Source organism: Poecilia reticulata, chromosome 22 (genome assembly GCF_904066995.2).
Source record: "Poecilia reticulata chromosome 22, P_reticulata-male-v2, whole genome shotgun sequence".
Classification (NCBI taxonomy): domain Eukaryota; kingdom Metazoa; phylum Chordata; class Actinopteri; order Cyprinodontiformes; family Poeciliidae; genus Poecilia; species Poecilia reticulata.
Window position 1 is genome coordinate 15,226,675 of NC_088851.1, and position 14,269 is coordinate 15,240,943.

Here is a 14,269-nt window from a genome sequence, read left to right on the forward strand (position 1 = left end):
AAAAACGGAACAATAACCCCTTCGCTCCACCACCTGCTTTGTTCCCTGGTAACACGTCAGAGGCAGCGGCGGGCTGTGGATCGAGGCGCGCAGCGGGGCGAAGTCAGCACTTCTTGGGGACACTGCTAGGGGACAGTGGGGCTGTCTCCTGACTCGGGACGCGCACACAGGGCAGAAACAAACACACAAACATCCCGGGGAGCTTCGAGCCCTGGAGCGAGCTGCGGGGAACCTGTCAGGTACTGTAACGCCGGACTTTCACCACCTCTGCGCCCGCTTCGCCGTGCGCTCCGGGCGCTTCGCAAGCAAACCCGAGGTGGAGAGGCGGGTGTCCGCTCAGTGGCGGAGTCAAGAGACACGTGTTTGCCTGTGAAGTGGAGAAAACGCGTTTCCACAGAGGCGACTGTTTGCGTGGGATCGTGTATGCATATTTAATAGAAGAGTGGGCAGCGATAATTCGGAGCGATCTGGCTCACCAAGTGGGCAAAGTGAAGCAGGGGCGTGAGAGGGCTGCTGGTGACAAGTTTTCACTTGATCAGCTGCTCATCCCACACGGTTGCGCCGCGCTAGAGGTCAGGCTCGGTGTTTTGGCGGCAACTTTTGGCTGCAATTTACCATACGACGGAGACAGCTTTGAATTCACATATCCTCGGATGGTTAGAGAAAATAAGCGCTTTTTGCTTGTTTGTTTGTTCGTTGTTGTTGATTTAGCTAAATGATTTTTTTATTTGTCGAGCCGGGCTGTGTGTTTCTAAGCGGTAGGAACCTCACACACAAAGCCAGCGCGTTTTCAGTCTGCAGATGCAGCCGAGGGCTGCTGAGCTGGAGGAGGGATCTGACTGGTGCACATTTTTGGACGCATGTGAAACGGCGCAGTCCATGATGATGAAGATGATGATGCTGGCCGCAGCTTTGCAGACAATCGCGGCAGCTGAGTGAGCCGTGAGGTGCTGTCCAGGGTGCTGAAGAGTCGCCGTGTTGTCCACTCCTCCTCTTCCTCCTGCCCGCCGCTCCCCCCCTCCCCCCCTTCCTGCCCGTCCAGACTGCACGCGTGAACAGACGTGGATGCCGAGCAGCGCAACACGGCCCGAGTAAATAAATGGGACCGCACGTCGTCCGAGCGTTTGAGAGATCATGGAGAGATTTTTCCTGCTCGTCCTCAGCGGCTGCCTCGGCGTCTCTCGAGTCACGGCGGGTAAGTTTTGTGGCTTGGGAGAGATTCTTTTTTTTCTTCCTTTCTTTCTCCCAGGTGAATCTGAGCGGTGGTGATCATTTACTGCGAAATTGAACGCAGCATTCGTTACGGGGGGGTTTCCATCGGCACGCGAGGTGTTGCTGGCTCTCTGGTGTGTGTTGGGGTTGCAGTTGCTTCTCATTGTGTGTTTGCAACATGCTGCAGCTGGTCAGAGAAACATGGAGGAACATGTGTAGTGATGTGGAGACGGAACTGACCTGTGACACGCTGCTGCTGCTGCCTGTGTGTGTTAATGGGAATAAACCTGAGCTGTGCAGCTCGTAAAATACAAAAGCGTCAAGGCAAACATCGTAAATCTCTTCGACAACTGAGGCTCTTTTTGTTTCAGTTGACTACAGTGTTGGAAAAACTGCATTTTCTGGGGAATTTCCTTTGAGTTCTGGTCATTATTAATGAAGATGCGATGATTAGGCTTTTCCTGGCCAAAGCTCACAAATTTGGCTTCAAACTCTGACCAATTGTTCTAAAAAAAAAATTCTAATTTAGTTGACAAAGTGTGAAAAAAGAAAGAAATGTGTTGAATGTTCAGAAGACTTTAAAACATGACCGAGAAAAATGAGAACCTGTAATAAAAATAGTCAGAAGAGAAAACAATGCACTACAGGTTACACAAATGAGGGACTGTATTTCAATTACATAAATGGGAGAAAAACAAGTTGCTGTTTCTGTTTTTTATTCAACTAAATGCGCAACAATACCAAAAGGACAATAAAACGCATTGTAGGTTCTTCGAGGTGGTACTTTTTAAATTGAAGGAATAAACAGATTGTCCATTTATTATGTATCAGGTATTTAAAAAAATCTCTCGCAGGTGGTCTGATCTGGCTCAGTTGCTAGCACCGCTGCCTTTCAGCAAGAAGGTCTTGGGTTTGAATCCCAGTCAGGGCCTTTCAGCATAGAGTTTGCATGTTCTCGGGGTGTATGTGTGAGTTCTCGGGTTGTCTGGCTTCGACCTACGGCTCAAAAATATGAATAGTAGGTCAACTGGGGGTTGTTCTGTCACAAACTGGCAACCTGTCCAGGGTGTACCCGTCCTCTGGCTCAATGATTGTGGAAAGCATGGCCTATATGAGGAAAAAAGTGTATCAAAACATTTCCTTTGACAGACAGGAAATGGTGGAAGTTTTCAGTTTTGATACATGAAAAAAGAAAAAAGGAAGTTTTCAGTATCTGATCTTCCAAATCACCAACCAGAGCTGACTTAGCAAAAAATTAAATATCATATGTTTTATTTCAAGAAAGACTCCAGATCATTAGAAATACATGATGGGACTGCTGCTGCACAGAAACGCCTCTAACGCATCCAGTGTGAGTGCTGGGTGTTTTTCCCCCCCAACATGCATCCATTAAACATCCATTTTAAAAGCCCAAACTACGCCGCACTCTGGAGCGCTCACAGAGATGGAGAGCCTCTCTTCGCTCCTGCTGTCAGCATGCTCCTCTGGTTCGCTCATCATCCTCCCACTTCCACACCCTCACCGCTGATGATGGATCACCAGGCTGCTGCTCTCTCATACACACAGACTTACACAGTTTATTGAGACAAATAATTTAATTGTGCCCCACCCTCCTGTCCTCCCGGGGTAACGCCTGGCTTCCAGGGAGGGAAACCACTTTTTGAGGCCATTTTGCAACCGCGAATGTTCGTGGCATTTAATTTACAATAGCATATTATTTAGAAATACTTTGTTTTGTTGACTGTGTTTTACAGATGCACCGGTACTTTGGGTAGAAAAGCTTAAGAAGCTTTTAAAGTTTTTTTTTCTTTTTAAATAGCATAATGTCACACACAAAAATACATGTATTACAAATCAGACATTTATTCAGTGAAGAAATCCGACATCAAGAATATATATCTATATTTCTTTTTTTTTTACAAAATCACAAGCAGCGCAATTTGACGAGAAATCCACAACTTTCTGTTATAAATAAAATGTTAAAATTAAGGTTATTTCTTTTGTCCGCCACACAAACAGGTTATTTTATCTCTCCAGCACCCTGAAGAAGCAGTATGGTCCTATTGCTACACATAAACAAGAGGATTTTACTGAACTCTTTATCTGAAACCATGTGCTTTGGTCAAATTTTACTATAATTGGCTTTTTCACCGACTCATATGGGTTTGTTGTGAAACAAAGGATAAATATTGCGAAGTAAGGTGGAGGATCTGTAATGCTTTGGGATCGCTTCTTTTCCAAAGGCACTGGGTTAGCATGCCTGGCACCATCAACTCTTTGAAATTCCAGTAGATTACAGACTGAAATAAGTAAACAAAATATTCATTATTTAATTGTCATCAAGTTATGAACTATACAGAAGTTTACAAAAGCAAAGCAGGGCGGGCAACAGTGGCTCCATGTGAAGTGTTGCTGCCATGTTTTCAAAGAGACGAAGGTTTGGTTCCAGTTTCCTCCCCGCCACGTTAAATGTGCCCTGAACCTCAGGAATCTGCAGATCAGTTTATGTTTATCAGAGCTACCAAGTGAATGTGCTTAAATTAGAATAAGCTATTTTGTGTCACATTAAAATTGGAAAACACGGGGTTAAAGGTTTCAACCGAAATGATTTCAGTGTGTTTTTGCAAAGTGTGAAAAGTCCCCCATGTTTCAGAGCAGAGTTATAAAAATAAATAAATAAATAACAGATTCCATGTGCAGCACATGTTTCAGTGGTCATGTCTGCCAAAGTCTGGGGGTTTTGTCCCGGCCCTGGGTGCTGATTTAGTGCTTTGTGGAAAGAATCTGTTCCAATTCATCTTCAATCGTCTGAATAGTTTTCTCATCTCAATAGCTTGAAGGCTCTTAACCAAAAGCTTCCCACCAGAATGTTGGATGTGATTAATATTTTATATGTTTTTTGGGGTTTTTGTTTTTTTTTTTCTTCTCCTCTTCACCAGCCATCTGAGCTGTATAGATTTTTTTTCTGCAGTTTTAGGGGAGATTTTATGTGGCACATTAGGTCACACTGCTTCCTCTTGTTGTTGCAAACATGGTCATTTGTGTTTCAGAGCGTCTCTTAAAATAAAACGGACTATACACGTTGCAATTTTTACAAAAAAAAAAAACAAACCAAAAAAAACATTTGTAACACAAAGATTTAAAAAGCTCCGCATTAACAAACATGCTGCAGAAGTTTAAGGTTGAACCTGAACTGGAGGCAACACTTGATTAAATTAACGGAGAGAGAAATAATCAGGACAGGTGAAACAATAGACAAGTTTGGAGCATGAGAAAAAAGCGGAATGTGAAAAAAAGAGAACATATTAAATGTGCAAATTTAACAAAAGAAAGTGACAACAAAAGGAAAAGGATTCTGAATAAAACAGAAAATAAAGGAATAAGAAGATTATCTGTATTTATGTAATACAGCCTCTAACCTTATCTGATTTCTTCCAAACAAAAAGCACATCAAACAGCTTCTTGTTTGTTGATTCGTTTGCATGCTTTAAAGACGGGAGCTTCTGGTTTTCAAGCCTTTAATGAGCATGAAGAAAATCCAGAAGTTTTTGGTGTTTGAGCTGCTGATCACTGTTTAGAGTCAAACAATGAAAACTCAATACGAGTATATTTTAGAAAATGTCTCCCTGAGTCGGCTGCTCCTTCTGCCCCATTGAAAATAATTAATAAATAATACTTAATTAATCATTTAAAAAGATTAATTATGTTCAGAGCGAGTACAATTAATCTAAGCAGGTATTAAACATACTTTTCATTATACATACATTTCTGTATTAAAGTCCCACCTTCCATCTCTCACAGTAAGCGATCGTAAAGCATGTAATTTTCATGAAAGCCTTAAAGCAGATGTGCTGTTGGAGAAATGCAAAAAGAGGCTGAAAATGAGCTTTTGTCTAAAAAGAAATCTTCCCACAAAATACGCTACTACTGTATAGTAAAAACTCATACGCTGTCTCTACTCTGCCATTTAGTCACACGCTCCATTTTAGACAAGGGATTGCTGCTTGGCTGACAGAAAAGGTCCGTTGTCGGCTTTAGAGGAACATTCAGGACTCCTGGTCCAATTCATCCGGAAATTATGCTTCAGTTTATCTTTATAAATGAAACCGTGCCGACCTAATTCCCACGAAATACTTTAAACAAATTTTAACCATGTTGCTCTTTGGGAATGGGAGCATGTGAGAACGTTATTCAGCAAATGCACAATGGCTGATCTTTTCTTAGCTTTATCCTTTCTAATTTCGCAAAGCGATTCAACTTTCCCTTTACTCCAAAGTTTATTACAGCAAAGTAGACAGTACATATTTTATCCTCGAGCAGAAGGAATAAAATTTCAACTCTGTTTTTGCATATGAAAGGAAAGGTGTCCAAAGTTTAAACTAAAACCAAGAAAACTACAAAAGCACCTCCAGAAAAATAGCACTGCTGCTCAAGATTACTTCAAGGAGTAGAAAGCAAGTCATTAACAAACAAATGAGTAAAGACACAAAAGTTTCACACAGTTCTGATTCACATTTATAAATTGTTGACAGAAAAGCGCTAAATTATGCAGCAACGTTTCCTTTCACCTTGCTTCATAACATTCGACTGCACAAATCTTCGCCTCGGTCAGCACTTATTTTGATCTAAAACTGCGTAAAACGCTCAAAACAGTCACAGAAGAAAAGACGTTTAAGCACAAAGAGGAAGCTGTAATTTCTACAGTATATTTGACTTCAAAAAAATATTTTCTCTCCCTCAATGCTCATTACATTTTAATCATTTCATGACGAGTTGAGCAAGACGAAGTGAGAAACAAAGAGTAAAGCCAAGTGTTTGTATCAATCTGCTGCTGTTCTTTCCTCTGTAACGCTCTCCTTCATTTTGTAAAGCTCCTTTGAGCTCGCTGAGAGCTTCTGGATTATCAAGAAGCAGATGAAAAGAGCAATGGCCTTGTGGTTAATGGCGATGGCTCAAACTTGCAAAAGTTATAAGATCAGGCAGCAACACAAGGATTAGGATCAGCGGGAGGTTCAAGTACAAAGAGAATCATTTAGATTGCCATCTCTTTACATCAGAAATTGATTTTAGCGCCACATTTCTTTGATGGCGTTATTTGTGCGATGCGTCGGGACAGATTGGCACCGTCGTTTGAACACCGAGCCCGTGGGAGAAAGAGGCGATGATGCCAGCAGACTGACGTAGCGATGGCGGCGCTCTGACGCACGCCGTCGTCCGTCAAAATGTCCCAGGAGCGGGAAGGTCTGAGGATTTTTTTTGGTTTTTTTCCCCAAGAATGTAAATGTTTTTTCCATCGGACCTTTAAGAAGTTAGCGGTGAATAATTGCACCATCTGTGACATGTTATTTATACACAGAGACATGACAAACCAGATCCCATGATCCTTTTCAGCAGACCAGCAGCTCTGAATAAATGTCATTTTAAATGTCTTTTATCTGACAAGACAAACATTTCAAAAGTCTAAAAAAGATTATTGCTTATTTTTCAGCACTGATTTGTTGTATTTCAGATCATCTTTTATTCATAGGTCACAACTAAGGTAATTACCAGTAATCATTTTACAGAAACAAACAATTAATTATGTTCCCTTTATAGTTTACTTTGAGTTCATTAGAGCGCTTTGGTTCTTTTGATTCTCAGTCTGTCCTTTTTCCTCAGGGTGTATATGTGACATGACACAGAGGCTCACTTCTATTGTCGATGCTTCAAAATAGGAAAGACAAGAAGGCATCACATACAAATAAGGCAAATGGCTCCAAAATGTGTGGCGTTTCCCAAACCCTAAGAGTAAAGAGTTCTTGGATAATCCATAAAGAAATTGTGAATCGACCTTCTTCCATGGCCATATCAGTGACCCAGAATTTCAAAGGAAACTTGACTGTGTTCTTTATTTATTTTTATAAGCAAGGAAACGTGGTTGTGCAAAGTATCAACAGCAGTGGAGAGTGCCTAAGTATGCATGTCCCCCATAGATTGTCATTTGTATCTTTTGGGCTTTTTGCCATATGAATTCCCGCTATTGTAACCCTGTTTGCTTTGCTGCCTGTTTTATTTAAAATTAATGTTTTAATTTGCTCCTTGGTTTTCATCTTGGCTTTGGTTAGTTGCCTGATTATCGTGTTCAAGTCCTTCAGCAGTCAACAATAATAACCATTAATTTTCTTTGATTATTTCCTGGATTTTTCTCAGACTGTGTTGGTTTTCTTGAGTTGCCTCATTTTGTGTCTCTTGGTTATGTGCTTCCACCTGAAACAGCAGCATTCTCTGTTAGTGTCTGTGAAAAAGAAACAAATATTTTGCAGGCTAATATCCTCAAGTGAGTCCACCAGGTGCCCTTTGTGGTTTTAAGTAAGATTGAATCTCCAGAAAATAAAAAAAGTCAAACATTGGAAATTGGAAGCATAGCTTAAATGCAAGAGTGTGCAGATCCTTCTTTATTAAATTCTGCTTTTTGTTGGTGAAATGTGTGGTGGCCCAGATGGTGTGTTTTACATTTAAGTGGTCTGTTGAACAGGTGGGTCCCTAGGAGATTACCTGCTTTATTTTCCCCCGTTTCCTATGTGCTTCCCCCTGAAAAAGTTTCTCTGTATTAGAAGTTGTGTCTAATAAAAATAGGCCAGAGATCAATTTTATTGGCTGTTGGAGTTTTGTTAGCTTTTCTGATTCACATTTAGAAGATCAGAACAAAAAGACAAAATGAAAATGATGAGGATCCAAGAGTTCAGCTAGTGTTTCATCTAAGGGAATGTTGAAAACTTAGTTATTGTGTACAGATTTGTCACAGATATCAACATTACTACTAATGTTGCATTAGTTGAATTAGTTTTTTTTTTCATAGCACACTGACAGTCTCATCCACACATGTACTGGACATCCTCTTTGTATCATTAAATTTGTTTTTAACTATAAATGTCAGTCCTGAAAATTAATCCCTGCGTCTCAATGAAGCGCCAACTGTAGGAAACGTTTGGAAGAAGTCCTACAACTGATACAATATTTAATGGACTAATTCACAACTCGCCAGAGATCATGTCTATTCATTTTAAAAGTGGCAGTTAACAAATTTGATGGTTGCTCTTTAATAAATGATGAGATGGACTAACGCCAGTCTTCGTCCCGAACACCCAGCACCAGCATTAAGATGAACAGAGAAGAGACCTTCAGTTATTTAAATCAATTTTGAAAAAAATATTATTTTGAAGCTTATAGCATATCTGAACATCTTGTAATCATTAATGCTTTTATTGCAAGGGTTTAAAGGAAGTTTTGTCTCATAATCTGGAGCTGCTTCTCAACCTGCAGGCGTAAAGTTTCTTGTCAGTATTTTATTTGTGCTGCAGTGGATAATTAGACCCTAAGATAAAATCCTTTTAACAAGCTCAACAGGAAACCGCACCATGCTGAGGAGGTCATAAATATGGCTGAAGGTTACCATACTCGTACTGTTTTTTTAAAGAGCCTCTCTTGCAGCACTATAAGTCCAAGTAGCAACTACATTTGCTGGTTGAAATATCCCTTCTCTTCGCTCACTGCATCTGTCTTGTGTCTGCAGCAAAGCATCATGGAAACTGCTTTTTGCTTGGTCTTTATATCACTTTTTATATTATTATTTAATCATGATTTTTCTTTCTTTTTTTTAACAAAACTCTATTTTTTCTGTTTATTTAGGAGCATTTCTGTTTTTTCAGTTGTCCTTTTTTAATTCAGGAATCCCAGCTGCTTGAATATTTCCATTTTTTAACAGTTTTTCTTTCTGTTACAAAGTGCTAATATCGCATTCATAACCTCACATCAAGCTGCGAGCTCCTTTAGAGTTATCATCGCCATCTCATATTACTTGTTTGCCTTAGGGGGCAAGGAGAAAGGGGGGGGGCTTATTCCTAATTTGAGAATAGATTTCATTAGCAGTAGGGTTGTCAAATAATCAGGCTCACGGCGCTCCTTTGCCTTTCTGAATTAGCTGGCTTGCATTCTCTCTGTACACAATGCTGCATTGATTTTCAAACTCAGTTTTTTGACATTTAATTAGAGGAATGCTGGTGGTTGTGCGCATTTCATCAAGTAGAAATATGATGTTTTGCAACCGCACCCTTTCCACCTCAGTGCATTTTTGGCCGGCAGGGTTGGAAAATTCATTTCCCACAAGTAAATAACTCATTCCTCCACAGAGGGACTGAAAAAAAAAATTAAGCGTGATTATTTGACAGGGCTGTGCACTGAGGCAAAGGGGACCATAGAGAATGCATAAAAAAATACAGCATAGTCTAAACAAATAAAAACATAGGTTATCGAATAAGAGGTGATCCAACTGTAAATACATCCCACATTCAAAACTAAAACACTTCTTTTTACAGTTGTTTCCCAACCTACACTGTAAACCAACTGAAGGACGAGATTAATCAATAGCAAAATAGTATATGAGTGAGTCACCATCTCCCCTTTTCACCCACCACATCCTCACTGTAGCCGGATTTCCATTGAAGTGTCAGTTACAAGCAGAAAACGATGGAGGGGCTGCCAAAAGATCCGAGACACGGCACAGAAATACAGCGAGAAGAGAGACAGACTCGGATAATAAAAAAAAGATACAGACAGCGCGGGCGTCTGCCAGGGGGAGGCTTTACCTTGAGTGTCCGTATCAGCTAGGGTGAAAGTAGGCAGGGTACTGCGTACCCCTAAAAGATTTAGCGGTGGTACGCAGTACCTGCACGAGAGGGGAGCGGCTGTCTGCTGTAAGAAATCAACGGGTTCACTGAGCAGCCGTGAGTGATTAGTTTTTCAAGAACAATCTAAAACACGACTTAATCAGTTAATAAGTAGCTTTTTTCCCAATTCATATTGTTTCTGAACTGTTCGTGCTTTGCTAGAGCAGCGGTGCAACATGTCGATCGCGGGAAGTTTTGAGTCCATCGCGGCATGGACCTTACCAAGCTCCGCCCAGAAACGCTCCTCGAAAGTCTCACGTGACTGCATGTCTCACAAACAAAGCCTCGCGGTGCTTAGTTTCTATGTGTAAATTCATTTCGACTGACTCTCTGCAGAGTATTTCTGAGTCGATGAGTGTAGCATTTCTGCCAGATTTTCAAAAAATATCAGCCACGACAATGGACAGGGGAACCAACAAGTTCATGTCATCTTTTTTGGACGACATCAAGGTGTTTGAGCCACGCGATGCCTCCAACATTGTGCGTGTCACAGCTAAATGCTACCGGTCGATGAGGAACACAGCAGATCCTCAGACCCTCAGCATAAATATAGCTGTGGACAAGATCACTGACGCCTATTGTTCTTGCAAGGCTGGGTAAGTCGGGCATTTATGGTTTTGAGGGTGATTTCTGTTGGTAAATGTTCGTATGTGCTTAGGCCTGATACACGGTACTCGGAGGCTAACACGATTAGCGTGACTAACACGATTACAGTTTAGTAAAAAGCCTTTTCAGGTAAAATAAAATCTTTAATGTATGTCAGATATGGTACACATTGCATATTGATCTGTTCAGCTAACGTAAGGCTGTAACAGACAGGCTTCAAGGTGTAGAAGTTGTATCGGTACTGCCATTATGCTGTACTTGGCTAAAAGGTTTTCATAATGGATGTGTTTATTATTGACTTTCTTTTTTTCATTCACTAAACACAAAGAAAGCAAAGCAATAATACTTACACCAGCAGACACTCCTTTGTTCTTATTGATCCTACGACGGTTGAGCTGCATCCAGGACCTTAGCTGTGGTAAGGTCCATTGGATGACAAACTGAACGCCGCCAGGAAGCTGAGACCAGCACGTCCTCCTCAAAACGTTCGTAACTTTATTAAAGAACAAGAAAAAATAATCCACAAAACGTGTTCAAATTAATGAGCCGACAACAATAATAATCTCAGTAATTATTGTTTCGACAAGGTGTTGCGCAAATCTGTGCGTTTTGGTTCCATTACCAAAATAAGTAGCAGAGCAGGAGTTTAAAATTAACTAATCAACCACCGCTCTGTTAAGGGAGCTTATTAATGATCGCAAAATAAATATCAAGCCTGAAAACCTTATATTGTAACAGACCGAATGTTATGTTTTAAATGTAACCTGTGCTCAGCTCGTGGTGGTTGCCATGGCAACGGGTGTGCTTTAAATGACAAAGGGATTTAGAGTTGATCACCTGTTCGGGTTGTTTTACATTTGTTTACCTTTGCTGTGGCGCATCACAGCCACTGTAGTTTCTCAACATTCAATAAACGACAAACTTGGACTAATTATCTAGTTTTTTGTGAGTATACGTCATTTACAACAAACATCAGTATTTAACAAACAAATGGCTTCTACTGCGATAATTATGTGAAATTAAATTAATTGCCCAGTATTTAAAAAAATAGTTTGGGCATCTCGCTTTGAGCTCAGATTCTGAGAAATTTTTGCTCTATCAAACAAATTTTTTTTTTGCTCCTTATTTAGTGGAAATATTGAGGTTGATGAGATTTTCTGAAAAATGGTAACCTTTTTCAATCCTTATAGCTCCATCCATCCATCCATCCTCTGTACACCCTTGTCCCTTACTGGGGTCGGGAGGGTCGAAAGTCTGTTGCAGGGTGACACAGAGACAAACAGGACAAACAACCATGCACACACACACTCACACTTAGGGAGAATTTGGAGAAGCCAATTAACCTGACAGTCATGTTTTTGAACTGTGGGAGGAAGCCAGAGTACCCGGAGAGAACCCACCATGCATAGGCAGAACATGCAAACTCCATGCAGAAAGACCCTGGGAATCGAACCCAGAACCTTCTTGTTGCAAGGCAACTGTGCAGCCCGTTTATACACACACACACACACAACACACACACACACACACACGCACACATATATATATCTTTTTCTGCTTGCTGTATTTCTGCTTGTTTTTCGTTTACTGTTTTCCTGCTGCATCGTTATGTTAATGAGAAGCTGTCTTCTATGGTTATTATTGGCCAATAGAGCTTTGGAAAAAGACAAAGCAAAATATCTATTTTTCTTGACAAAAACGCATGTTTAGGTCAAATAATAAAGAAAATATATACATTACTTGACGAAAACTCATGTCTTAGGAAAAGGAAAAACTAAATATATATTTATGCTTTTATTTCTTGTCAAAATATATATTCTTTTATTTATATATTTATTTTATATATTCTTTTATTTCTTATATTGAATATATATATATATTATTATATTATTATATTTATATATTTGTTCTTTTTTTATATATGTCAGATATATAGTTATTCTTTTGTTTACATACCTATTTTTTATTTCTTATTATGTCAGTTTTGGTCCTCCATATTGTCTAGTTGTAGATATTATCTATCTATCTATCTATCTATCTATCTATCTATCTATCTATCTATCTATCTATCTATCTATCGAAGCACACACACATATAAACCCACATATATACACAAATACTCACACACACACACACACACGCACACATATATATATCTTTTTCTGCTTGCTGTATTTCTGCTTGTTTTTCATTTGCTGTTTTCCTGCTGCATCGTTATGTTAATGAGAAGCTGTCTTCTATGGTTATTATTGGCCAATAGAGCTTTGGAAAAAGACAAAGCAAAATATCTATTTTTCTTGACAAAAACGCATGTTTAGGTCAAATAATAAAGAAAATATATACATTACTTGACGAAAACTCATGTCTTAGGAAAAGGAAAAACTAAATATATATTTATGCTTTTATTTCTTGTCAAAATATATATTCTTTTATTTATATATTTATTTATATATTCTTTTATTTCTTATATTGAATATATATATATATTATTATATTATTATATTTATATATTTGTTCTTTTTTTATATATGTCAGATATATAGTTATTCTTTTGTTTACATACCTATTTTTTATTTCTTATTATGTCAGTTTTGGTCCTCCATATTGTCTAGTTGTAGATATTATCTATCTATCTATCTATCTATCTATCTATCTATCTATCTATCTATCTATCTATCTATCTATCTATCTATCGAAGCACACACACATATAAACCCACATATATACACAAATACTCACACACACACACACACACGCACACATATATATATCTTTTTCTGCTTGCTGTATTTCTGCTTGTTTTTCATTTGCTGTTTTCCTGCTGCATCGTTATGTTAATGAGAAGCTGTCTTCTATGGTTATTATTGGCCAATAGAGCTTTGGAAAAAGACAAAGCAAAATATCTATTTTTCTTGACAAAAACGCATGTTTAGGTCAAATAATAAAGAAAATATATACATTACTTGACGAAAACTCATGTCTTAGGAAAAGGAAAAACTAAATATATATTTATGCTTTTATTTCTTGTCAAAATATATATTCTTTTATTTATATATTTATTTTATATATTCTTTTATTTCTTATATTGAATATATATATATATTATTATATTATTATATTTATATATTTGTTCTTTTTTTATATATGTCAGATATATAGTTATTCTTTTGTTTACATACCTATTTTTTATTTCTTATTATGTCAGTTTTGGTCCTCCATATTGTCTAGTTGTAGATATTATCTATCTATCTATCTATCTATCTATCTATCTATCTATCTATCTATCTATCTATCTATCTATCTATCTATCGAAGCACACACACATATAAACCCACATATATACACAAATACTCACACACACACACACACATATATATATATATATATATATATATATATATATATATATATATATATATATATATATATATATATATATATATATATCCTCCGCCGCCTCCCGCTGCTCCTCTGCCGCCGTCTCCAGAGTCTGCCGCTGCTCCTCTGCCGCTGTCTCCAGAGTCTGCCGCTGCTCCTTTGCCGCCGTCTCCAGAGTCTCCCACTGCTCCTCTGCCACCGTCTCCAGAGTCTGCCGCTGCTCCTCTGCCGCTGTCTCCAGAGTCTACCGCTGCTCCTCTGCCGCCTCCCGCTGCTCCTCTGCCGCTGTCTCCAGAGTCTGCCACTGCTCCTCCACCTCCCTGTGCTCTGTCCGAGGCTCTGCTTCCCAGTGGCAACCCCAGTGCTCC

At 39.1% G+C, this 14,269-nt stretch overlaps 1 protein-coding gene across 2 annotated transcripts in view; it reads left to right on the top strand.

Annotated features, from left to right (window-relative positions):
* The first annotated feature begins 250 nt into the window (after positions 1-250).
* Positions 251-14,269, top strand: part of fndc5a (fibronectin type III domain containing 5a) — a 36,175-nt gene continuing 22,156 nt past the window's right edge. The window contains exon 1 of one of the 2 annotated variants that reach the window (XM_008399616.3): positions 251-1,195. In XM_008399616.3, coding sequence (XP_008397838.1) covers positions 1,135-1,195 — 61 coding nt within the window. In that variant the 5' untranslated portion in view covers positions 251-1,134. The remainder of the gene's footprint in view (positions 1,196-14,269) is intronic. The other variant, XR_532600.3, reaches the window with a different exon arrangement.